Genomic DNA, 24,289 nt, shown 5'->3' with positions numbered 1-24,289 from the left:
TATAATTAAATAGCAAGTCAATACTTGTCTGCTCTTGCATTTGGTTAGCCTGAACTTACACATCTTATATTCGTTTTTGATGTACAGAGCTGTATTCTGGTCAATTTTTAAACAAATTGTTGCCACAGTGCTAATACTATAAGGAAAAAAATCTTCACACTGCTTCATTCCATTTTATCGTATCACTTTTCTAAAATATTTTTGGTATGCCTTTAACTGCAGAGCACTGTGGAAATACCTGAGTGAGTTTGAAATAGATTATGCTCGCATAATTAGACTGTGTTCAGCAGCTAAACTAGAGTTTAGCAGGAGATAATTTAAGCTATTTTTTACTATGGTAAATAAGCCTGCACTAGATGCTAGATTTGACTGCCCTAGTGCTCAAGCTGGCTCGTTTAAAGCTGGTTTATGTATGTGTGCTGTACAGACGTAACTTCCTTTATGACTGCAGCATATTCACTGGTATTTCTTTTAGAGAAATAGCTTAATTTTTATTATACCCTCTATTATTTATTAACAGAACCATTAAAAGCAAAGAGTTAGCTATTAAATGGTCTGCCAAGCAGCCTATACTAGAGCATGGATTGACCTATTTTATCTTATAGATGTGCTTCTGTTAATAAAATCCAAAGCTGCTAAAAACAAAAAGAAATCCTCCACCAGAGAAGCATATCTGAAGTCATAATAAGCATGCAATTTGGGTATTCAAAATGACATCATGACAGCTGCCATGCCTTCCAAGTATTGGAAGTGCTTTACAAATAAAGCAGTGGTAACGCAGTTTGGCAAATTGCTTCAATTGGCTTTCTACCATCCAAAAGTCAACATTAACAGCAGCTTGGTTTGATTTTTTCATCTGCCTTTTGTGAAGTAGATTAGACAGTGAAAAGAATCAGGATTCTTTTTTTTTTTAATTTCTGTCCCAGTCTTTCAGTAAGAGTTCGCAACAATGCACCCAAATTACTTTGTAAACCCAGCGCACATTCCTAACGTGTTAATTGAAATATTTTTTTTCCACTGCATGTTTAAAATGTGTTATTATGCCTTATAGATTTCTCTTGCAGAAAATTTTAACCTTGATAAAAGCACTGCCTCTCGCTTTCACTTAATTTTGTTTTTTCACTACTTATGGAAATCTTTGCCTTAAAAATTCATTTGGAAACAAAAACAAACAACTGGTACAGGTGTCTTACCTAAAGACTGGTAAAGCTCAGTCATCTTGGGATGATCCCAGCAGGTCGTTTGCGTCTCATGGCTACAATACAAAACATGAAAGTTAGTGAAGTAAAATGGCTCTCTCCATCGCACAGCAAGCGATCCAGGTTGCACATCAGAGCACGGTGCCAGAGCACCGCCCGCAGCCCGAGCTATCCAGCAGGAGGTCTCAGCAGCAGTAGGCATGCCTTCTTTCCACATGAGGCATTAACTTGGACCGCTTTATTTAGGCATGGGCTCAAGAAACAAAATTAAAAGTAGTGCTAATATTAAGAAGACAGCAAGTATTCAGATATGCCAGAATGTTTTGAGGAATTTGCAAGAACACTGATCAATTCTTAAAACTCATTGTTTTTAAGAATGGATCATTTGCCGGTTCCTCCAAACTAGAGGAGAGACATTTAAAAGGGCTTAGTTCTTAGAGCATTTATGGAAATTCTGACCAGATACTGCGATTTGTGGTATTTTTGACCTCCCTTCCCGTACGTGCTCTTTCCACGCCTTCCCATGCGGTAGGTAAGAGCTACCCAGCTCAGTGGCTGCAATCCTTCCTTTCGGTCCAAACACCTGCACTAAAACCCCCATGCAACAGCCCACGCACTGACCCACCACCAGCTTACGCCACTTTTCAGGCCAATACGTTGCAACCCCCATGTTGATGGTCTCTTTTAGCAAAGGCTATTGTTGCTCCTCTTGTTCCTGGGACTCCCAGGCTCCCTCCCTTGCCCTGGAGGTCCCTGTGCAGTGCCAGGCAGCAGAGCTGCTGGGATGCCAGGGAAAAGCTAAAGCGGGATTATGAAACGCTGCAGTATGACTAGAATGTAAATCGGGCATTCTCTGCATTGAGGCTAGCAGTCTTCAGCTTTGCAACACAACACGTTGCCAAAAGACATGCAGTGTGAGAAAGCCAACATAATAAAGCGTTAGCGGGTGTAGTAGCAACTCATGGCTCCTAAGGTTACACATCTTATGATTTTTTTTTTTTTTTTAATGACAGCATAGCTAACATGATCATGTTTCCATTAGTGTAGAAAACTTGAAAGAAAATTCTCCTTATCTATCCTGTAGCCAATGAAGTCCTGTTCATACAGAATTAAGCTACATTGAAAGACAACCATGAGCACTCATAAAAAAAATTCTGGAAAGCTTACGTAGCACACAGTTGCTAGCAATCACATTTACAATTTCTGTACTTAAAAAGCAGACATCCTGGTTCCAACACGCACACGTCATTCAGGAGAAAATATGCAGGGGAGCAGGACCTGATCCACAGCACTGTGGAGCTCCTGGAGCACACACACCTCCCAGCTTCAAGAGACTAAACCACAACTCATCCAGCGGGTTGAATGTACCTGTACACCCAACTGTGCGGTGGAAGGCTGATTTGATGAGGTTGTTTTAGAGAACAGACGGTCCTTGAGTTCTCTTTTTGAGGCAGCAATGTTCCCAAGTACACCTTTACCCTTTATAGGCTAAGAAGGGGTAAAATTTTCAAAGAATCACTTCAACACCACCCCTAACTCAAGGAAAAAAAGAAAATTGTGACATGTTTTCTTAGTATGATTTAATTTTGGTCTTAAAAGACAGGCTATTTATTTGATCCACATGAATACTGGCCCAGTAACCTCTATATATTCAGTAGCTTACTATATATTTCCAGATTCTCCTCTGTAATTGCAAGAAAGAATGAAAGGGATCGCAAGCACTAAGCATAAAGAAAAAATGTTGCCATAGTGCTGCCCCAGTTGAGCACAGGCTTTTAAACAAGCCCCATCTCATCAACCTCAGCATCCCCTCCCCTTCCTAATTCCTGTGGTGGCTGAAGGCAGTGAAAGAGGGAGGAGGACACTAGAAGAGCAAAAGCAGTCTTGTTCCCTGCTCTGGTAAAAAAATGAGTCCTGCAAAGGGAGGTGGCTGCAATCATGTTCAGAAATCTGAGCGTGGTCTGTTTTTTTTAAATGCAGAAGCTGGGTAGCTTTAAGTGAAAACCTGTGGATCTGAGCCACCTGCACCTGAGCATTTTCTACCACCTTTGGCATGGGCAGGTTCTGCAGAGAACACAGCACCAGCAGCTTTTACCATAACCAGGTATAAAGTGCATTTCTGAAGAAAAACAGAGACAGTTTAGTTTACACATTGGGTCCCTAAAAACTTGTCTACCTGAAGTCTCTGCTTATGCAACAGCAGCCCAAAGGAAAAGAGAAAGGGAGCGTACTCATTGCAGAAGAGCCCTGTAGCCAGAGATGTCACGATTCAGCTGAACATAATGCAGACCCAAATAAACATTCAAACCCACAGACCTGAGACTGCAGTTTGTCCGCACTCAATGCCAGTCGCAGATCAACAGTTTCCCAGGCACGAGCCTGGCCACCCTGGCTTGCTTCCACATGGGCAGGTAGCCCCAGAAGTGAGGGATATTTGAATAGAAACTGTACCATGGTTTGTATGCCAAATCATGTAGTAAAAATGAGAAAAATAACTTATGCACATCATTACAATAAACTTCTGAAAATAACCCGTCTGACGTTCCCTGTGAAGTTAGTTTGGCAGTCCCGGACTGTTCTATGGATAAACTAGACCACTTCAGACTCCATAGCTGTTAATCTGGTAGCCTTCAAAGGCACTGATTCCTCATTAACATATTTAAAAGCCATCAGATTTGTGGCAAAGTTGTATCTATGTAGGATTATGGAATCCCATACCTGTGTTGGATAGAAGAACAAAAGGATCTTATTAGATGTGGAAATCTACTATGGTTACTCACTAACGAACATCACATGGATGAGTAATTTATTGATTTTTTATATTTTCATTTTTTATGGTAAGGCCTAACCATGTATCAGTGAATTCAGTGTGTATGGTTTAAGCTCATGGCATCTACTCATCTTACTGAAAATACATAATTGCTTTCCTTAAGATCTTGTAAATAAAATTTCCATTGCCAAAGAAACACTGGACTCCCAACTGTTTTCAGATATTTTTAATACCAGTAACCCCAAACCACTACCTTGTGTGCTTTTCTTTCACGGTACAAGATTAATTGTCTTGGAGATGTACATTTTGTAAGAACAACTTTATTTGCTTCATCTGCAAGTGACAAAGACTGAATTTGCAGGGCAAGTATATTTCCCCTCCTTCCCCCCCCCTTTGCTTCATTTGTAAACTTAGTTGCAACTTACGAGGAAATAGCCCTTTCTTTAGGCTATAAAAGTCAAGTCAGTAGAGACTCTAAGTCTTGCCCCTGCCACCTTCCCAGCAGTGACCACCCGTGGGCAGTGCCCCACACCTAGCCACCCTCGCAATTCATCAGAGATCACTCAACCTCCTAGCGTGTACCAGACCTGGCGACACACAGTCTTGCGCTCTCGCAAGAAAAAGCAAGGGTTTTAAAGGAAAATACACCTTGGTCACTGTGATTTCTGTAGAGGCTGAGTGCCCGTACCGAGCCAGGGCAGATTTTGCTGGTACTTTACATGCAGAACACAAGAAGGCTGCAGCTATTTCACTCCAGCTAAAAGGCGTTTGCCTCTCAACTGAACGTTTTCAGCTCAGAAAGTTATCAACAATTCTGCACACAAGGGCAGCTCCAGGAAAGGTTAGATTCCATTGAGGCTATTCTTCATAAGCCTCTTTGCCATTTTCAAAGGCCATTTAATTGTGAGCTTAGGGGTTGGACTGGTGGGGGAGGATTTGTGTGGATGCCCTTATTGTGAACACCGTCTAAAGTGAAATGCCAGCTCAGCAGTTTCAGGCAGCCTCAACCACACTTGGGAATGCTGTAGCATCCTTAATAGATCTGCAGCAAAGCGTTTGCCAGAGTTTCAAACTCCGGTGAACAAGGGCCTTTAGAGCTTGCAAGTCAGAAAGACATGAAAAGTGTAGTGCAAGTCCTCTTGACTAGCAGCAGCTAAAGCAGGGTGAGAATGTGTGCAGAAATAAGTACTCAAGATGCTTTTCCAACAAACCATCAACATAAAAAGGCATCAATGCACACAGCCAGTAATTTTGCAATATTGCACATGCTCAGAGAATACATTTTTCAATTTGGCTTTACATTTAGGGCAACTAAATTGATCACTAGCTTTTAAATCACAGACATTCTGCAACAAACAAAAATATAGGTGGGCTCACATGGCATATTTTCCTCTTTCTCACCCGACTTAAGCTGCAAAGGTGGAAAGGAAATTAAAACCAGGCCTGAAAAGGAGAAGAGCAGCACCGGATAATGGTGACACCTAGGCTCTGGTGTGACTGGCACACTAAATACACTGATAATTCAGTGGGATGAAAGCACAGTCTTCACTTAATACATCCTTTGGGAACCACAGGACCACTTCATTAAAGGATGATTATATTATATTAGCAAGGATAATTTTTATGTGGGGAATTCTGTCACATATGCCTGTGTGAACTCCTCTGTTCCTGCCAACAGCAGAGAGATTTGTCTCTCATCGCTGTCGGCAGAGCCGATAACACACTGGATTGAAAACCTGAAATCAAGAGATGATATCCTAACTGACCCACTAGCTGAATTACAGTTCCCTTGTTATAACTTGATCAGTTTGGACAAAATAGTTGTTTCATCTTCCTTCCTTTTATATTACTTCTGAGCAACACCAGCAGCGGGAGGAGTGGAGAGCAATGCTCCCCCCATCCAAATTCCTGCACAAATTCCACCCCAAAACATTCCTGCACAAGCCACACCGAAACACTCGCAAATCTTTTAACTGTTTTTGATTGCACTTCTTCTCCTCCCCCTTTTTTAAAAAATATATATCTAGGATTCAGTCTCATGTGTATTCACTGCTCAGCTCCAGAGTCTAGAATTTTAGACTGCAACTGCAGAGTCCTTTTTAAACTCTTACATCCCTCTTCATTGGTGATACCAGAGCCAGTTCTGCTGCACTTCTCCCCTCACCCTTCATTAGAAAATGCGACATGAACTAGATGTGCGTGTGCATAGATGTGCGTAGAATAAGAAATTCGATCAGGTAGCAATAAATAAATAGTTACATACACTTAAGAAAAAGCTGAAATTGAAGCAGCATTTTACAAAGCACTGAACTGATCCATTTTCAAACAACACAATTTACAATACCTCTCACCTTTTGGCTTTAAGATGAATAAAATGTTATTCCAACCACCTTATGACTGTTGTGAAAAAGCCAAAATAAACACTATAGAGTTGTTTGGATTTTACTACACTAACCTAAACACAATTGAAATAGTTTGTATGAACAGACACTACTGCTCATTTAAATGAAAAAAGTTTTCACCAATAGATGACAGTAATTGCAAGGAAGACTTAGTATTTGTCTTTTTACAGTATTTCATTAATTCCTTAGATAAAACAAGTTACTGCTATGGAAAGTATGAGCAATGTAAAAAGGTGGAACTCCTTTGTGCTTTACAAAGGACCACTGTTTTCATCTGTAAATCTAGAGACTACTGATCTGTGCAGAGATTATTTCTGTTTAAACCAAGGATCAGTGTCTTTTCAGCAGGAATTTGACTTTAGCGTGTTTTATTGGCTTTTGCGAGATTTATCAGACTACTGAAGGCAGGCACCAATACATATGAAAGTTTCTTGCTGATACTGAAAATGAATAGTAGAAGGGCAAATACCAGCTGCCAAGTACTGAATAGTAACTCTTTTTCTTCTCCCCTTGATGTTAAACATTTATTTTACACACTCTGTCACGGGCAGAGTCCTGCTCAGTGACGAACACTTGGTGAGCCTGATCCCCCCCCCCCCCAGCTATTCCTCTCCACTGATCTATTTGCTTTTCAAAGCCTACCCTTCCCCACTTCTGCCAACGCAATTTCACTGCAGGGTCTTGTCAAATCCAGGCTCAAACAGTGATGGCCTCAAACAATTCCTTAGCGCTAAAAGGTCAAAGATTCTACATATAACCACGTTTCTTGTTTCCTCAGCTCCGTACACATACATCGTCTCAGCCCAACTTCAGTTTAACGTGAGGACTGGGGACACTGATGCCGGCCCGGGCTGCAAGATGTTTTACAATAGCCATTAAAAGACAGTATAATGTACCATATAGCAACAAAAAAAGATAGCACTTATAATGCAATAGCCCAGAGGGAACGCCCTCCCAGCTTCTTCTGCCTATTAACTTGAAAGATTATTTCTAAGCATGAAATAACCAGGAAAAGTAATACACCTCTGAGCACGCTTGTTTTCAGGAATTCTGTTGAAGTTCACGCCCGAACCAAGTTGCAATACAGGCTACGCGCTACAGAGGTACCGTTTTACAGCGCTCTGCTACCCCTTAAAACCTGAGGAATAACGAAAAGAGCCAATGCCCACCTTTACGGCGCCCACCCCTCTCCGCATCTCCGGCACTTCCACAATTTCCCGGCTCGGCCTCAGGGTCTCCCCCTGCCAGCCCACACCTGCACAGGTAGCCCCACGCGTGTGGGCGATCCCACACCGCCATGCCCTGCCCGCCCCAACTAGAGTCACCCAGCGCCAAACTACGGCCTCGTCAGAGGGAAAAGGCGTAGAATGAAACGCCGCTTCAGGTCCCCTCAGGAAACCAGGCAGCGAATTGACCCTTTCAGCGTAACAGACGGAAAGGTACCGCCGCTTCCCCCCATGCTCTGCAAAGACGGCGGTCGCCCGCGCTTCCCCCCACCCTCACCGAGAGCGGGACCGCCGCGGGAACCCCCGAGAGCCCCCGCCCGCCCGCCGGCACCTGCCGCCCCACGCACCCCCCTCACCCCTTGCGCTGCTCCCTCATGGCGGCGACTGCCCGCTGGCGCCGCGGAGGCAGAGACAGCGCGGCCGCCTAGCCCAGCCCGGCCCGGCCCAGCCCAGCCCCGCCGCCCAGCGCCGCTGCTGCCGCCCCGCCGGGAAGAGAGGGAGGGCGGGAAGGGGCGGTGCTCGCCCGCCCCGGTCCTGCCCACCCCGGCCCTGCCCGCCCGCCCGCCCGCCGGCGGTGCCGGCCCCGCGGGGAGCGTCCCGAGCCCCCCCCGCCCGGGAGCCCGGCTGAGGGGCGTTGTGCGGACACCTCGCCCCTTCCCTGCCGCCTCCCGGGCCTCGCATCTCCGCTGGCGGCGGCTGGAGGGAGCCCTCGGGGTTTCCTGGACACTTTTTTTTTTTTTTTTTTTTTTGGGGGGGGTGGGGGGGGATGTCTGTGCGTCCCCCCGGGGGTTGGCGCGCCCCGAGGCTGGCAAAGCTGTTGGCTCTCGGCGGACTTGGGGAGAAAACTTAATTAAAATATGCACCGAAGCTGGGACGGATTTGAAATGGGCCTTAACGTGGGTTTTCGCTTAGCAGCTGTTAATTTCGGCGCTTAAAACGCCCGAGTGGTTTATTTGTGAGTGAAACCAGGTAATTTCATTTCTAAGGGCTTGCCTTGGTCTCACTGGGAAGGACAAGCTTCTCCCCCGGCATTGTCAGAGCAGAAGAAATAATTCTGCTCATGCTGAGTAACTGTTGCAAGGTTTCTTTGTATTAATTCCTACTTAATATTCAGTACACAAAGGAAAGCTAACAATCTCCGTGTCACAAGCATTTTAGATCAGTGCAGCCAGTCCCCTCTCATGCCAGTTTTATATCTACGTCCTTTATTCATTAAAATAATGCTGCGTAGAGAACCAAGTCCCTCACACAACTAGTTTTTCAAGCCTGTGATTTCTTGGTAAAGCCACCCAAAAAAGGGTGCCTTTCAAATGTACAAAAAACCTCCCTATTTTTACACTGGGAAGACACAGGCCTAGAAGGACGGAAAATTCATCTCACCTGTAGTTTCTATACCACAGGAATATCCCATAGACTGCTTTCCCATTACATAGATGTTGGTAAGCACTGAACTTGGTGGGTTTCATTCTAAATACCAGGATATTTAGGCCCTTAAGGCTCCACATAGCTGGGTTATCTGATTTTAGGAAAAGCTCAATAAGCAGTTCAACGAAAGCTTGCGTGTTTTTTTCTAGAAGCATTAAAAGTGTAAGATGCTCAAGGTTCAACCCCTCAGGCCCCCAAACGCAAATATAAAACTTAAAAGAATTAAATGTTAAATTCTTATAGTTCCCAATTTGTTTTAAGAGGTCTAATTCACAGTTTTCAGTTACCTTGGATCTAGAACACTACCTCAACATGGAAAGAAAAAGAGGATTACTTTTTGTGTAAACATAAGTTGGTATGTTAAAACTCATTAGGCTCTGAGAATTGTCCATTAACTTCAGTGGACCTGGTATTAGATCAATTGCTATATCAGATAGCTGTGAGGTGAATGAACTGGGTGAAGGCTGTCAATTGTGTTACATCACCTACCTCACCTTTTCCCATCTTTAGCTAAATTTTAAGAGGTGAGAGATCTCTCTTTAAGTCTTTAAAACAGGATGTTTAGCATATTACTTGGAAGGAACCTCATGGCCTATTACAAGGCGAGAGCAGCTGCCTGTGTAATACAGAGGGACTCAGGATAGCTGGAAGCCTGCCGTTTCACAGCAAAAGTGGTTTGTTTTCCTTCAAGAAATATCTAGCACTGATACCCCTGATACACATTCCTTCAATTTTTGCTGTTTTTGGAGTTTCCTGGTCTGCCTCAACAGAAGCTCGATGCTGCTGTTATCACATTGGTCTTCTTTCCCATACAATAGTGCCAAGTAATAAGAATTTAAAAACAGTCTGAATTTCTCATACTTTGCATAATCTTCTTTCTCCTTGAGTTACAAATAAAGCATTGTATTCAATTAGACTCACAGCAGGTGAAAACCCCAATTAGTGAATCCATTTTCTCGTGGTTTTTTCCCTACCTTACACCCACACACCACTTACTTTTTTTTTTTTTTTAAACAATAAAGGGGAACTCTGAGTCATTCCTCAATTGAAAAGCAAATTAACCGTTTGATCTCCCAAATCAAACTATTACCCACTGAAGAACATCCAGGGGAAAACAAGAGTGTTGAAAGATTAAGGGATTAAGGCCTATTGACTTTATAATTTGATTTATTAAAAAAAAAAATCATTTAATGTAGTTCTGATTGTTGTCTCCAAATTCACAAAAGCTTTTAGCTGTTTTGATTGACCTCAAAATTATATTTTTGCCATATAATGTGTGCAAGTAATACCACTCTTACTCTGAATTATTTTTAAACTACCCATAATTTATTACAAAAATATATTTTGTTTTCAATGTAAATGATTACTGTCTTTGGCATTTGTAACTGAGGCCAATCTTTACGCCATACTTAATTTTAAGCCATTTATTTGATAAAAGACAGTCATCTTCTTGTGAAAAATAAAACAGGATTACAGACTAAGCAGAATTTTAATTCCCGGTGCTGCTTTTCTTATCTAAGGGCTATTCAGTCAATTTGTGCACCTACACAGAGGTCTTAGTCAGAAGGAGAAAGAGTTTATTTCTTTTATACTGTAGGTTTGTCCTGGACTATATCTAATCAAGGTATCCTTCTCTTCAACATTTAACAACAAACAGGTGCTTAAAGAGAAATCACAGCCCCCTAATAAATGAGGGATAATAACTAGAGGCTGTCTTATTACCCCAAAACTCTTTCAGGAAAAAAAAAAAAAAAAAGAGTGGATTTGAAGGCAGTCTGCCAATCACTACTCCATGTTACAGACAGATACAGAAACCCAAACACAGAAATGGGTAGGGACTTGCCATACACCACTTAGTAGGGCAGACATGCAGTGTACAAGTTCGCTTGTAAGTTTAGCACTTTATGAGTCAGAAGACTAAAGAGGCATTTCTTTAGTTTTACTGTCATTGAAAGTGAAGATACAACATTTTCCTATTAACTAAGCCTTGCTTCCATAGTTCTGTGAAGTGTAGCGTTGTCCTCCTTGTTAGTGTGGCTTTACTATTTCTCAGTGCTCTGGGTAGTGGATTAGCAAGCGCTTGCCTTGCATGTAAGAAGACATTGTGGTGCCCTGTGTTGGGCTGGCTAATCCGTTATGCTGTTTGAGTCTATTTTCTTCTTCTTGGTATAAATAAAGACTAAGAATCACTTGGGATGGCACGATGACACTTTCCTGGATCATCTGTCTTAAATATGCTCCAAGGGCTGACACCTCCAGGATTTTCTCAGTATTCGTTGATAGCTCTCAGAAGAGCCAAGAAGAGAATACTGTTTTGGATGCTGCTGGTTTGGGTTTTTTTTTTTTTTTTGGCTCTTTGCACATTACCACTGGAAGCACATTAAAATACTGTAAATGCAATGAAGAAAATAGCTTTGAAATTCTGCATTAATTTTCCCCAACATTGCACTGTAAATTAAAGACCTACTAAAACATTCACAGCTCTGTATACTTATAGTAAGTTATTTACACAACGGGAGAGTCGGGGAAGGAGCATACTGCTTTCTGTCCAGAGGGAACCCCCATCCATGTCCTGTATAAAGGGAGATTAGCAGGTGCTGCTTTTACATGGAGCTCATTCTCCACACTGTAAGGCAGATGTGGAACTGGCAAGTGGAGCTCACAAGAATTTACCTGGCATGTTTCACTGAGATGTTCTTGGAAAAGACAGAGTAGGAAGAGGAATCCTTATTATTTTCTTTTTTTTTTTTTTAAATTAAAATAATTCTGCAGTAAATATTACAGAGCTTGGAGCAATTTAATGCACAGTATGGAAAGGACTGGTACCCACAATATGTGACAGGAGTATGTCTGTTCCTGCTGAACCCACAATGGCACAACCTCCCCATTCCTTTGGGCTGTACTTGCTTTTACTACAGTAAAGATACCTGATTAAAACTGAAATTTAAGTCACCCTACGAGTATCACGGAGCCTCAGGAGCAGTTTGTGTGTGCCTTATGTCTCCCTGCATTGCATGCTGTTGATAAAAGATGAATGAGAGGGTGCCTGTCATTTTGAATATATTAGATATATGTATGAATTACATCCTGTTGAAGTCTTGGAAAGGCTAACTTGGAGAGGCTACATTTATTTTTTAAGCTGATAGTGACGATTTAGACACACTGCAGTAGCAGAGTGTGTGTTTGGTCTCTACTGCCAGGTGTATGACCCTGGAAAGAGAAGCAGAGTGAGACTAAGTAAGATTACATGCATCTCTGGATGCAGTGGATAGCACAGCCAGGTTCCACCAGCACTATGAGTTCTTCAGGTAAGCACCTGTAAATACCAAAATCTCTTTTCTCCCTTCCATAACAAACCACAAGAAGGGAATAACCCCTACTCTTCCGGGATGGAGATGAACTGGAGTGTGAATAGTTCCAAGGGTGGGAAGATCAAGAAGCAAAATGCTGGCAAAATGCTGGCAAAATGCTAGATAACTAAAAGTATTAAAAAACCCTCTGAAGTATGGCTTTTGAAAAGCTAAGAAAAAAAAAAACGTATAAAGAAAGACTTAAAATCTACCAGCAGAAAATTTATGCCAAGCAAAACTGCTTGCTGATCTTTACAATATACAAATAAGACTTGAAAAATAATAATTATACCATAGTAAATTCTTGGTTTGAGGAATCTGTATTGGCAAAATGAATGGTTATCATTTCAGGGACTAAGGTTGAGAAAAAATGCAGACTAATAAGGATATATTAAAGAAAACAACGAAGGCAAACTCAATTTCTTACTTTGCATGCCAAGTTAGAAATAAATGACTGTTTTGCCTCCTGGGGGATTAAAATAAGCAGGATTTCATAAACTCTTTTGCTCACTGACTCTTTTCACCTTAAAATATTTCTTTCCATGCATAAAATTATGTGTCGCAAACACAAAAGCTGGCTTCACAAATCATTAACTTCTCTACTGTTTCATATGAGTGTATAGATCTTAATAGCAAGAAACTCTGTATCTTGCAGTCCTACTTCACTCAAGGCCCAGAAAACCTGATGCTAGCTACGGGTCACCATGCATTCCTGGTCCCCAACAAGCAGCCCTCTCTTCCAAAGGCTTCCACAGATGTTAAGGCGAACCATGTCTCTTTTTTACTAATTTAGTTTTTGGTTGCATTCCATAATATATGTATTTTTTGACAGTATCAAATGTTTTTTAATGACTAATATCATACAAACAAAAAAGTTTTGTTTTCATTGAGGAAATTTTTTTGCAAAATGTCCCTATGCAAATATTATCTAGAAGAGAAAATATTCATTTGGGAAAGAAAAATACTTAGATCATTCTACGAGATTATGTACTGGGACATTCCAATAGTAAGGCTGCACTTCTGTAGTAAAAGAAGGGAACAATGAAATCTATTGCATTTTATGACAACTATATGGAAGCAAGTTCCCAATCAGATGACTAGTTAGGCAAACTTTGCACCTTTGAATTAATGCATTCATTTTTTGCTGTCTGTATTTTAGCAATGGTTGCTTTGCTGTGTCTCACAGAACTTGTAGTTTTTGTTGCTTTAAAATATACTTTGAACCTGTCATAACTACCATATTGTTTCCTCAATTATTATAATATACTATACATAACATTATAATCTATAATTGTAACAGGAGGCCCTGCCTATTTTTACGTACATGCTAGGCTTTTCCATCGTTTTCCCAAACATGTCAAGGTTGTGGACCTCAGCAAATATGATAAGTTTGAGGTCTGCTCCTAACCTTTTCCCTAGATTGGGCCACACAGAGCCCTGATAGGAGAAAGGGATGGTTTTCCCTCCTTGGTAAATCAAACTTGTATTGATTTCGTTTCAAAATCAGAGTCTTTGTCTTCTCCTAATACCCGGGTGTAACATGAGCAGTCTTCCTGCATAGCACGATTGCTTTGCTCTCTCTTCCTAAAAGTCTTACGTGGGGATCCAGAAATCAGAGGAAAGTGCAGCACTGCACTTGGGGAAGGAACCAGCCTAGAGAAATTAATGAGAGGAGGGAGTAGCTACACCTAACTAGCCTCACTAGTAATTCCATCTAGGCTAATGCCTTCATCTGATCCAGGTGACATTTCTCATGGTTTATTTGCATAGAAATGCAGTTTCAGGTTTAGGGTTGTGCAACTATTCCCAAACTGACGTCAGACTTGGTAACAGCAAGAAAAAAAATTCTGAAAAGAAAAAGTTTCTCATCTGACATTTCTGAAATCAAAACTTTTAATTTCATTTCAAAACAATATTCTATGAAAAAATGTGCTTTAATTTGCCTACAAAATGAGGCAATTGCTCATACAGCTCTGGCAGTGCCTTTAATGGCAAGTGGCAATAGTCTCCTCTTGTCCGTTCCAAAGAGTGAAAATTAAGTGTTTATATATAGTCATTTGAAACAAATCTAGACATACAGCTTATGTATGTCTAGATACCTACATTAACTAGTGCTTCTAGAGATGGATAAATCAGCATCAGCTACCATGGAGCCATCTCCTAGAGCACAGGTATTATTTTATCCTAATTGAATCTAAATGTATGTTAGCACTTAAGTACTTCAGTAAAGAGGGATACAAAAGAATTTTGAGGTAAGATAAAAATTCTTAGCTAAGTGTAAGAAAACGATTTCATTCAAGTCTCCTGTGGCAAGTTCAAGCATTTACGCTTTGGCACATGCTTCACATAATTCCAGACAGCTTCTGCTCCTTCCATTTACTTAACTACAATTTGGTTCTTCCTAACAAAGTAGTCCACCCAGCTTTTGCATTTTGGTATCTTTGTATAGTTCCTTCTATCTCTAGCACAGTAGCTGGCAGTTAATTCAGGGAAGTTTCGTGTGGATGCTAGCTGATAGAAAAAAAGTGCTGCTAAACTATATTGCACAGTTTAAACTTTATGTTTAATAATGGGAATGCATTTACTAGAAGTCAGTGTCTAGGTTTACTTTCAGTATTTCATACGTTTGAGTTGAGCCAAACCTCTCATGGTACATCTCAACAAGTCTTCAAATAGCTTGCAATTCTACTGGCATACCTTCATTCAGTTCTCTGATCTCTGTTAGTAAACAGAACATGGAATCTCTTACTGAAAGAATAAACCTGCAAAATGAAGACTCCCTTTCTAGCAACACAGCTGAATTCACAATGAAAAACTTGCAATGAAAATCAGATGCCTTGTCTACACAAGTCAAAGAGCCTTGACATTTATGACAGATGACTTTCAGGACCTACCATAATCCATTATTAAATCAAGAACAATGGTGATTTTCTGGACCTCAATATCAGACAAAATAAGTTTTTCTTCTTATACTGAGTATTTTTCCACATTGAACTAATCAAACAATTTCCAAATTTGTATTTAGAGCTATTGTCTTAATCTTTAAGAAATTTATTTCAAAAGTGCAATCTAAATCCCGAACAATCCACACAGCCCTAAAATATTAAGGATCTAAACATTGGTTATGGTCCGTATTAACATTCTTAGACCCCTGCTGCTCCATCTAACTCTCCTGAACACATCATCAGAAATTTCACCCACAATTCTACCTACATCTTCAGCTTTTTCTAAAATAGTCCCAACTTAAAGAGAAAATTATTGCTAGGACTAAGTGGAGTTACCCATCTTGATCATCTCCCTCATCACACGACACAGAATGCCAGATTATTTTAAAAGTTCAAAATACCTAATTCCATGTTGTCAGTCATAAGAAACATCACACAGTTTTTGGCACCTTCCTCTCAAGAAAAAAGTATTAAATTCAGACAAGATTTCTCTATATCTACACAGTACACTATAAATGCAGAGCATGCACAGAATCCAAACCATTTGTTTATTTAATAGTGTCCACAATTTGGAATTTTATGCTGGCATAGATTTAATAGACATAGATAGCATATTACCTACTGTGTAGAAGATGATTTTCTGATTGTCCTTAAAGTTAGAAAGATCATCTAAACTCACACCTCCCATCTCAGAAAACATTACAACTGTTTGAGCATTCATCCCTAATCCCAAAATAACAAAATCAGTCTGTCATATTAAGAAAATATGGTGTTGTTTTAAATTATTATTCTTCTCTCGAGGTAAATAATTTTCCTTCAGTTACTATCAACAGCTCTGGCTCCTGGTTGCCAGCTTTAGAACCGAATGTCATTTTGCAAACAATTATCAGCTAATGTCTTTGCAGCAATACGCATCAGCCACGGGAAAATAAAAAGACCTTCAGCCTTACCTTTTAAATAAAAACTGGGTTAAGATCTGTGGGGTCTAAATACTTTTGTACTTTAGTAATGAAATTTATTTTTGCTTACGGACATTATAAATTTTATCAGTATTCTGAAATGAATCTCGTTACTTTCCCGTAGTTTTGTTGCTGCAGTTGCTCTTCATTCTCATTCTTAAAAATCTACTGTCATTATTTCTCAAATTATTATCCTTCCACCCATGTCTCTCAATTCGTTCTGTTTTTAGGGTAACTAACAGAGCAAATAATTTATTAAGGATAAAAATAATTTTGCAAAGATTTGCAGAAGCTGACAGCCTAAGAATTTTGCCAAATAGAGCCCAAGCAGGGAGTGAAGGATTAGACCCCATCTAATCCACTCGTTTTATCAAATCAGTGTATTTGGAAAGTTTTATTTTTAGCAGCTTGCTGTACTGAGCATTCATTTGGCTTTATTCTAAGAATTTCTATTTAAGAATCAAAGAGAAGAAACCTATTTCTTGTTTGTGAGAAAGGTACCATCATTAAAAGTCTTCCATTCCCCAAACAAGTAAATATATTCTTTATGCCATATTATTATTATTATGATAATTTTCACAGTAAACATTACACTTCACTATGGCTAGCATTTATTTTAAAATTTTAAAGGGGATTAGATGCAATGAAAATGATCATTTGGTGATGACAGTGCACTCCATTGGGTCAGGGATGAAGAAAGTGACTATTTTTGAGAATTATTTCCATGTCAACATTGTACATGAAACTTGCTAACAATTTGGAGAAAACAAGGCCAGTGGGACTACATCTATGCTGCCATGTAATTAAATGATTTTAGTCTATGAAATAGCCAAGAGAGATCAGCTCTGCAAATGTGACAATATTTTGGTAATTTGGACTTTCTAGTGGCAAGTTCTCTTACACCTACACTGCTATGTTTGTCTGCCCTGAGAATAATAGTTATTTCTTGGTCCAAATTTCACATAGTGACTCTTGTTCTTATTGCTGAGAGCTGGACCTCTCTATAGCAGACTGGCTGTGGTACTCCTCTACTTCCCACTTTGTGCTGCTGTGGACCTAAGGCATGATTTTATTTACTTTTTTTTTTTTTAATTTAAAAAAAAAATTTTTTTTCATTTCAAATTGTCTGACCTAATGCAGGAGATGTTGGAGCCCAACCACTGCACGAGGTGAGGTATCTTTTTGAAACTAGTTGGCCTTGTCCCTGCAGAATAAATCCATCACATTAAATGGCGAAAACATCTCCCTACACTGGGGGAACCAGAGTTCTAGATCAGCTCAAACCCTTGTGATTTAAATGCCATGCAGTAGAATATAGTCACAAGTGCTTTGCTGTGCTAGATCTTCAAACTTTCTTGACGAGCCTTCTAAAGAAATCAGCTGGTAATTTAAGCAATTATTTTTAAGTAGGGGATTTTCTATCCAGAAAGCAACTGATTTGACAAAACCAAGTCACTGCTAATGAAGAGCAGCCATAGCATAATTTCATTTAAAATCTGTTGAATGCTCTATATGCAATTTCCAAAGTTTGTAGCAGTCACATTTTCTAAGACAAACAACTATTATTTCCGTTCAAAAACTTTGTAAACTGGCACAATTTTTGACAGCTAACTAACTGAAGAAGCACTTCCAATGCATACCAGCAGAGCAGCTGACCTCTCATGGCATGTCTTTCTTAAAGTTTGATTCTGGACAAAGGAATGGTTTAAGTAGCTATTTCTATAAGAAACTGGTAAAAGGTAGGACTTAGAAGAATACTCATCTGCTCTCTTGGACTCCTCTGTACTCACATACACTACAGCATCTTGCCAAGTTTGTCAACTGCAAAAGCACAGTGCAGTGACAATGCTCTAACCCTTTTAGTGCATTGCATACTACATACTGAGCTGAATTTTACTTCCAAACAAAATTTTGGCTGCATTCCTTAGCGAGGACAGGTTGTTCTCGCATTGGCAGACTATCCCATTCTCTCACTTAAAACAATTTGATGGATTTTTAATTTCATGGGTTTGCTTGTTCCTAGATGGGCACGGTTTATATAAATCAGTTCCAGCCACCAACTCCAACAAGGAAAAAGGCAGTTCTTATTTTCTTAATTTAGGTCATTATGCTGAAATTATATTTTTCGCTACTTTGTCTTTTTGTGTAATATGCAATTAAAAGGATAATTTAAAATACCCTTTACAGAACAATTTAAATGTCTATTCTATAGTTTTCCTTTCTAACTCACCATTTAATAAAGTTCTAAGTTCGATATTACATCATTTGGTGAGAAATTTAGCACTGGATTTTGGTGAATACAAGATAAAGCACGTTGTCAGAGAAAAACACCTACTCATAAACAATGTAGCACTATTCTATGCTATTATTCTCATATATTGTACAAATATTATTGGTTTCAATAATGCCTTTTTTATAGACGTGGTTTGGTCTGATCGTTCCTGCCCTGAAAATATCAAGATTGACCACAAGTAAGTATAGGGAATTTGAATAGTAATATGAGCACTAAATTATTAAAAATACTACAGAACCAGCCTTAGATTGTTATATATATGTAAGAGCAGAACTGAGAATGCTATTTTTAAGGAACTTTTCAAGTTTATTTCATTGACAAAATAAATTTTTGGTCTTTATTGGAGTACAAAGACATAATGCAGCTTTAGAGTGAGGAGCACCCGTAGAAACAAGGGGAATTTTAAGGCTGACTGAATTTTCTGTCAGCCAATATCTTAACCTAAAAGGATCATCTGGTCAGTCTCTTACATGGTGTAAAGTAAAAAAAAAAAAAAAAATTAAAACCAGCTACATCTTGTGCAGGCATAGGAATAGGACAAAGGTGAATAGGGAATGGTGAGTATACAGTACAATTATTTCCAGCTGGCATATCATCTGTCTACTGGTGGGTATGTTGAAATAAATAAAAGATCAAAAATAATCTAATTTAAAAAAAAAGATCAGCAAAGTCAGGATGGGTTTTTGGAAATAAAGTAAAACTTTGCAACACAAGTGATATGAAAGCAGCAAGATGATTAAAATGCAGGATCTTATTTATTATACATCAGGTAGATCAAAGTTACTCAGGATAACAAGGCACTGATTGGGGGTTGCCACCTGTTTGGTCTCACTTGCAAAGGGAATCTGTTAGGTGAAGCTGTGTTAAAGGTTGTTGGTACGTATTACACTTACGAACAGCTTACATTAAAAAACCCAACATTATTATTTTTCTGAAGAGATTTACTCATTATTCACTAGCACGTCTTACTTTCTTAGTAAATACAAAAAGGAAATTCTGTAAAATTCAGGAAGCTTTCTGAAACAACAAAAAAGTTGCAGGTAAATGCTCTTACTTGAGGCACATCACATACTTCTTCGAGATAGTGGCAAAAAGATCTGAAGAATTTAAAATTAGAATATATTTGAGCTCTGGTTTTGGAGACTGCTGAGCCTTGCAGCAAGCTGAGCTCAAAAAGGAAAGATTGTGGCAAGAGATCATCCAGAAAAACTAAAAATCTGGAGAACAGGGCAGGAAGCCGTTTTCTAGATTTTTTTGGTTGGTTGTCTTTTTGTCTAACTTCTCTGTAAAGAAGAGGAAAGCTGTGACTTAAGGAGAGTGTGTGGGTGTAAATGTCTAACAATTATTGGGAGGATCTAATAGAGAATTGAGGAAATCTGAAAATCTGCAAGATGCAACAAGACAAGGCAAGGCAAGGCAAGGCAGCAACGATCTTTGTCAGTGTCCTTGAAACTTGCTGCAGAACTGGCAAAACAGATGAGCAGAACTTGAGACTGGAGATGTCAGAGCAACAATGGGCTCTTCAGCCTTTAAATGACTATTTGTACAAGATAAACTTACACGTAATGGAAAGAAAAAGGAAGAGTGAGTAAGAGTCAGAAAGATCTGTTTAAAGTCAGTAGAAATTTACTTTGGATTTATAAAACTGGGGGAAATGGTTGGTAAGGACTTTAAAAACCACGTGTACCGAAGGAGGATTTTTTGGGAGGTCTCTGGATGTTATATGTCATTGACCAAAACCAACAGCAGGACCAACAGCAGGACCAACACAGGAGAAAGGAGTCCCATTGGCTGACTTGATCCAAACCAAAGAGGACTACTGTGAGACCACACGATGTGGGCATACCCACACAGGCCAGTTTGATAAAGGATTCACACTGACAGACTTTTCCACTCCTTATTTCTAGAATAGTGAACAAATGCCCCACAGCAAAACAGCGCCGAGGGTTTTACGCTTGGTTTTCTCAAGAGAAAACTATACAGATACAGATTCGCGTTTTGCCAGCAGCAAATGTTTATTCCACAATAATTTGTGCACTGATGTGAAAAAACACGATACATGAGAGCAAATGCTGAGAGCCAGATTCTGATCCCGTTTACACTGCTAAAAATAAGAAGTAACTTTGCTGAAATCAATGAGCATATCTCTCAATCCATGCAAGCTGCTTTTGGTGCAGAACTTAAATTTGATCTCCAAACTTCTGACAGTAAGTCTGATGGGAGCCTAAACTGCCCCCACCATAACTTGGAGTCCTCTATAGCTTCTTCTGCTCATTTCAAGATTGTTAGAATGTGATGAAATATTTGTTCCTCCCTCAAACTGGAAAGAGGAAAAGAAATAATAGCATATGAAAGCAAGCACTAACATGTAATGACGATATTAGTAAGGTTTTCATTGCTTCTGTGCCACAGCACAATTAAAACAGTGGAAAAGCAGATGAACGAGGAATGTGAAGGAAAAAAATCTGGTCAAATATGAAGATATAGAACACCCCCTGCAATTGAACAGTCTGCTAAGTGTTTTACAGTGTTTTGTAATATTACAGCAGTACTAAAAGGAATAAGCACTTCCATTAACAGGCAGTAATTAAAAGAACAAATAAGATGAGCGCACCTATGGCCAGAAAGATGGTTGGTGGTTTTCATTTATGCTTCTAGTGATGGTTTATGTCAAAATACCTCAGCTCAGAAATCTGAAGTTCAAACCAGTATTTGGAAATGGTGGTGAGCTCATCAGTTAGAGACCTTTGGGAAGCAGTTTTTTAACCTCTAATTTTCAGGTGATACTTAAACTGAAGTATAGAGATAAAATATGCTTTTCAACAACTAGTGACTAAAATGCTCTCACTGGCAGAAATCTGGAAGAAATTTCCTTCTAAACACTGAAGTAAAATTTCAAGATGCCTTTATTCCAAATTACTTGCACTCAAAGTTTAGATATAGAAATAAAAATGTGGTTTAGGTTTAGTAGTTCTAACTCCTGTTTTTTATTTTTTATTTCTGTAATCATTGACATTTCCAGCTACAAAATATATAGTCTGTTACACTCAGGAAAACAGCTGCAAACCACTTATTTTCATTCTCCAGGGTTTCTATAGGCTGAAGCTGGGTATGATTTTGAAGAAGATTGATATACGAAACAGAAGGTTGAGGGTATTTCATTTCCTTACTTCTGCTTCCAGACTTCACTCTTTAGAAGGGAAATCTGCAGTTAATATAGCATATCTGAAATCCATACTCACAGACATGCATCTCCTTCTGTATTTCTAGACCAAATGCAGAAACGTCTTTAATGAAGAACAGCTTCAGTAGCTTTTTCAAGGACATGCATAAGTAGAAAGTATACATACATATATTTTGGAAAACAGTGTTTACCATTTTAAATAAATAAGAAACTGGCAATTTCCTCTCATTTGCCACAACACTGCTCAAGGGTCTGTCCCTGAATGAATGGAGACTGGAATAGAAAATAGTCTGTCACTGATCCTTCACAGAAATGGCCTCTCTGCCTGTCATTATTACAATAAACAAGGCTATAAAACCCTGCAATTTAGGTAAATCTTTCTAATGATGCTATAGTTCAATGCCTGTAAAGAGCTAATAATCTAAAAAGATCTCCAAAGTTGATTTAAAAAAGGTAGATTACTTATTTGATGATTAAGATTCAGCATTGCAAGAAACTAGTATTGAACTTACTCAGATTTACAAAGAAGCTTGCTTAGACAGAATGCTAAGCACGAAACTTTTTAGTTAAAGACTGAATCCAGTTTTTACAATGTTCCACTTCACCACTGAATTTATCTATGAAGATCGAATGGCAAAATTCTGCAAAATATTACAGTTCAGTAAGTAAGTATCTTCACTGCAGTAGGGGATGGAAATCTAAAGAGAGAAAATGAACTGCTTTAGCATGCTGAATCTCCCAGAAAGCATCTGACAAGCAGCAAAAAAGGAAAAATAGTAGAGTGAATCAGCACAGGGGAAAAGACTAACTAGACCTAGCAAAAAGGTGCTTCTGTAAAAGAAAGAAAATAAGTGGTTGAACAAATTAACATATATGTAGATATTTCAGAACTTCAGAATTACAGCAATCCCCTTCTATGTTAAAACCCTCCAAGTGGCGAGCACCAAATGTCAAGCCACCATGGATAGTTTTTAGTTAACCTGAGAGCAATTTTCCTCAGGTATATATGTATTCTCCATTTTTAAGGGTTTTCCAATTCTGCAGGTCTCACTACCTGAAAAATTAATCAACACTACAAGGGCAAGCGCTAGCAAGGCAACCACTGTATGAAAATGTGCCCCATTTATTAAAATACAGGAATATCTTTCATGGAATGGATTATATCCCCAGCTTTTACAATGCACTAAAGTGCGTTTACTCGTTAAAGACTCTTCTCTGCAAAAATCTGCAAAATGAAGTATTTTAAGAGGATGAAGAGGAAAGAAGGAGCTTTCCTGTGCCAATTTTAAACCCGGAGACATAATACTAGAGAACATTTAGTTACTTCTGATCTGTGCTCGTTATTGAACAAGCCAGGATACATCAAATTAAAATGGTAGTCTTTCTACTGACCTCACCCTGCTCATCACCTACTTTCCTTAATGTCTTTCTCCTTGCTTTTATTTTCTTAACCCCTCTCTATCTGCACACAAAATATTTGTTTCTAGAGGACAACTATTGTTTCTCCTGTATTGACTGCATGATTTTGCTTGAACAAGAGGTATGCAAACTGGATGCCTCAGGGTGCATTTAGGATATGTGGTGCTAAACTATTTCTTGAACTGCAAAGTATTGCTGCAAGGTGCTCCCAGACATGCTCCCAGGCAATTATGTCCTCTTTAAACTTTCAAAACAAAAGTAGTCAGCACCAGCTCTTCCAATAAAGGACGTTGGAGTACACTCATAATCTGCTTTAGAGGCAGCACCCTTTTTTAAGTTTCCCTTAGAGGGAGCACCCTTTTCTTCTCTCCTGAATTCTAAACTCTACAGGACAAGGTGATATCTGAATTGTTTCACTAGTATGCACTTACATTTCAATTCCTGAGAGGGGAAAAAAAAAAGAATATATAAATAGCATCATTTAAACACCAAAACCAGCACTGAGCAGATGCACACTCCACTACATGGGGGATTGACCATGTTTCACCATGCATGCATCTTTTATGGATTCTCAGCAGAATCCATTACTTGGTACAGATTCTTGAGTAGAAGTGGCAGACTTCGTATAAAACTGTACTGTTGAGCAGCAGGCTGGCAATGAATAAATGTCACTTAGGAGGTAAAACATACACAGCTGTAGAGATTGTGAAATTCAGCCTCTGTCCTGAAAAAGAAATACCTCAAAAAAAAGGGAAATTCTGGAACAGTAACATCCAAATGGATATAATATTTTTACCTTAAATATATGGGTTTGAGCCTTTTCTACTTATGAATGACATGTAAAGAAAAATATTTTTTTGGAAACAAAAGCACAACAAAAAATTTGCTGTTGCCCTGAATACTAATGATGGAAGACTGTTGCTATGGTGATGCTAATTTTAACGCTCTTGCCTGTGGACTTCATATGAACTGCCCGTTTTAACTTTTGCAAATGTCATTTACAAAATGAAAATCCATTAATGACTGGCGAGGGCACAATGTTCCACTTTAATTAGAATAATAAGGAATGCTGATGCACAAAGTACAGGTTTGTGAATTGCTACAAAGCCCACACTGT

General features: G+C 39.3%; 1 protein-coding gene across 14 annotated transcripts in view; it reads right to left on the bottom strand.

Moving 5' to 3' along the window:
• DMD (dystrophin) overlaps positions 1–24,289 on the bottom strand; it is a 1,148,563-nt gene that overhangs the window by 76,893 nt on the left and 1,047,381 nt on the right. For 10 of the 14 annotated variants that reach the window (XM_074814589.1, XM_074814586.1, XM_074814591.1 and 7 more), the window contains one exon: positions 1,194–1,255. In XM_074814589.1, coding sequence (XP_074670690.1) covers positions 1,194–1,255 — 62 coding nt within the window. Of the gene's footprint in view, positions 1–1,193; positions 1,256–7,953; positions 8,079–24,289 lie in introns of those variants that run through there. The other 4 variants (XM_074814600.1, XM_074814597.1, XM_074814601.1 and 1 more) reach the window with 1 other exon arrangement.

Source organism: Strix aluco, chromosome 2 (assembly GCF_031877795.1).
Source record: "Strix aluco isolate bStrAlu1 chromosome 2, bStrAlu1.hap1, whole genome shotgun sequence".
NCBI classification, from domain to species: domain Eukaryota; kingdom Metazoa; phylum Chordata; class Aves; order Strigiformes; family Strigidae; genus Strix; species Strix aluco.
Note: the sequence above shows the minus strand (reverse complement) of the source record. Positions and strands in the feature narration are given on the sequence as shown.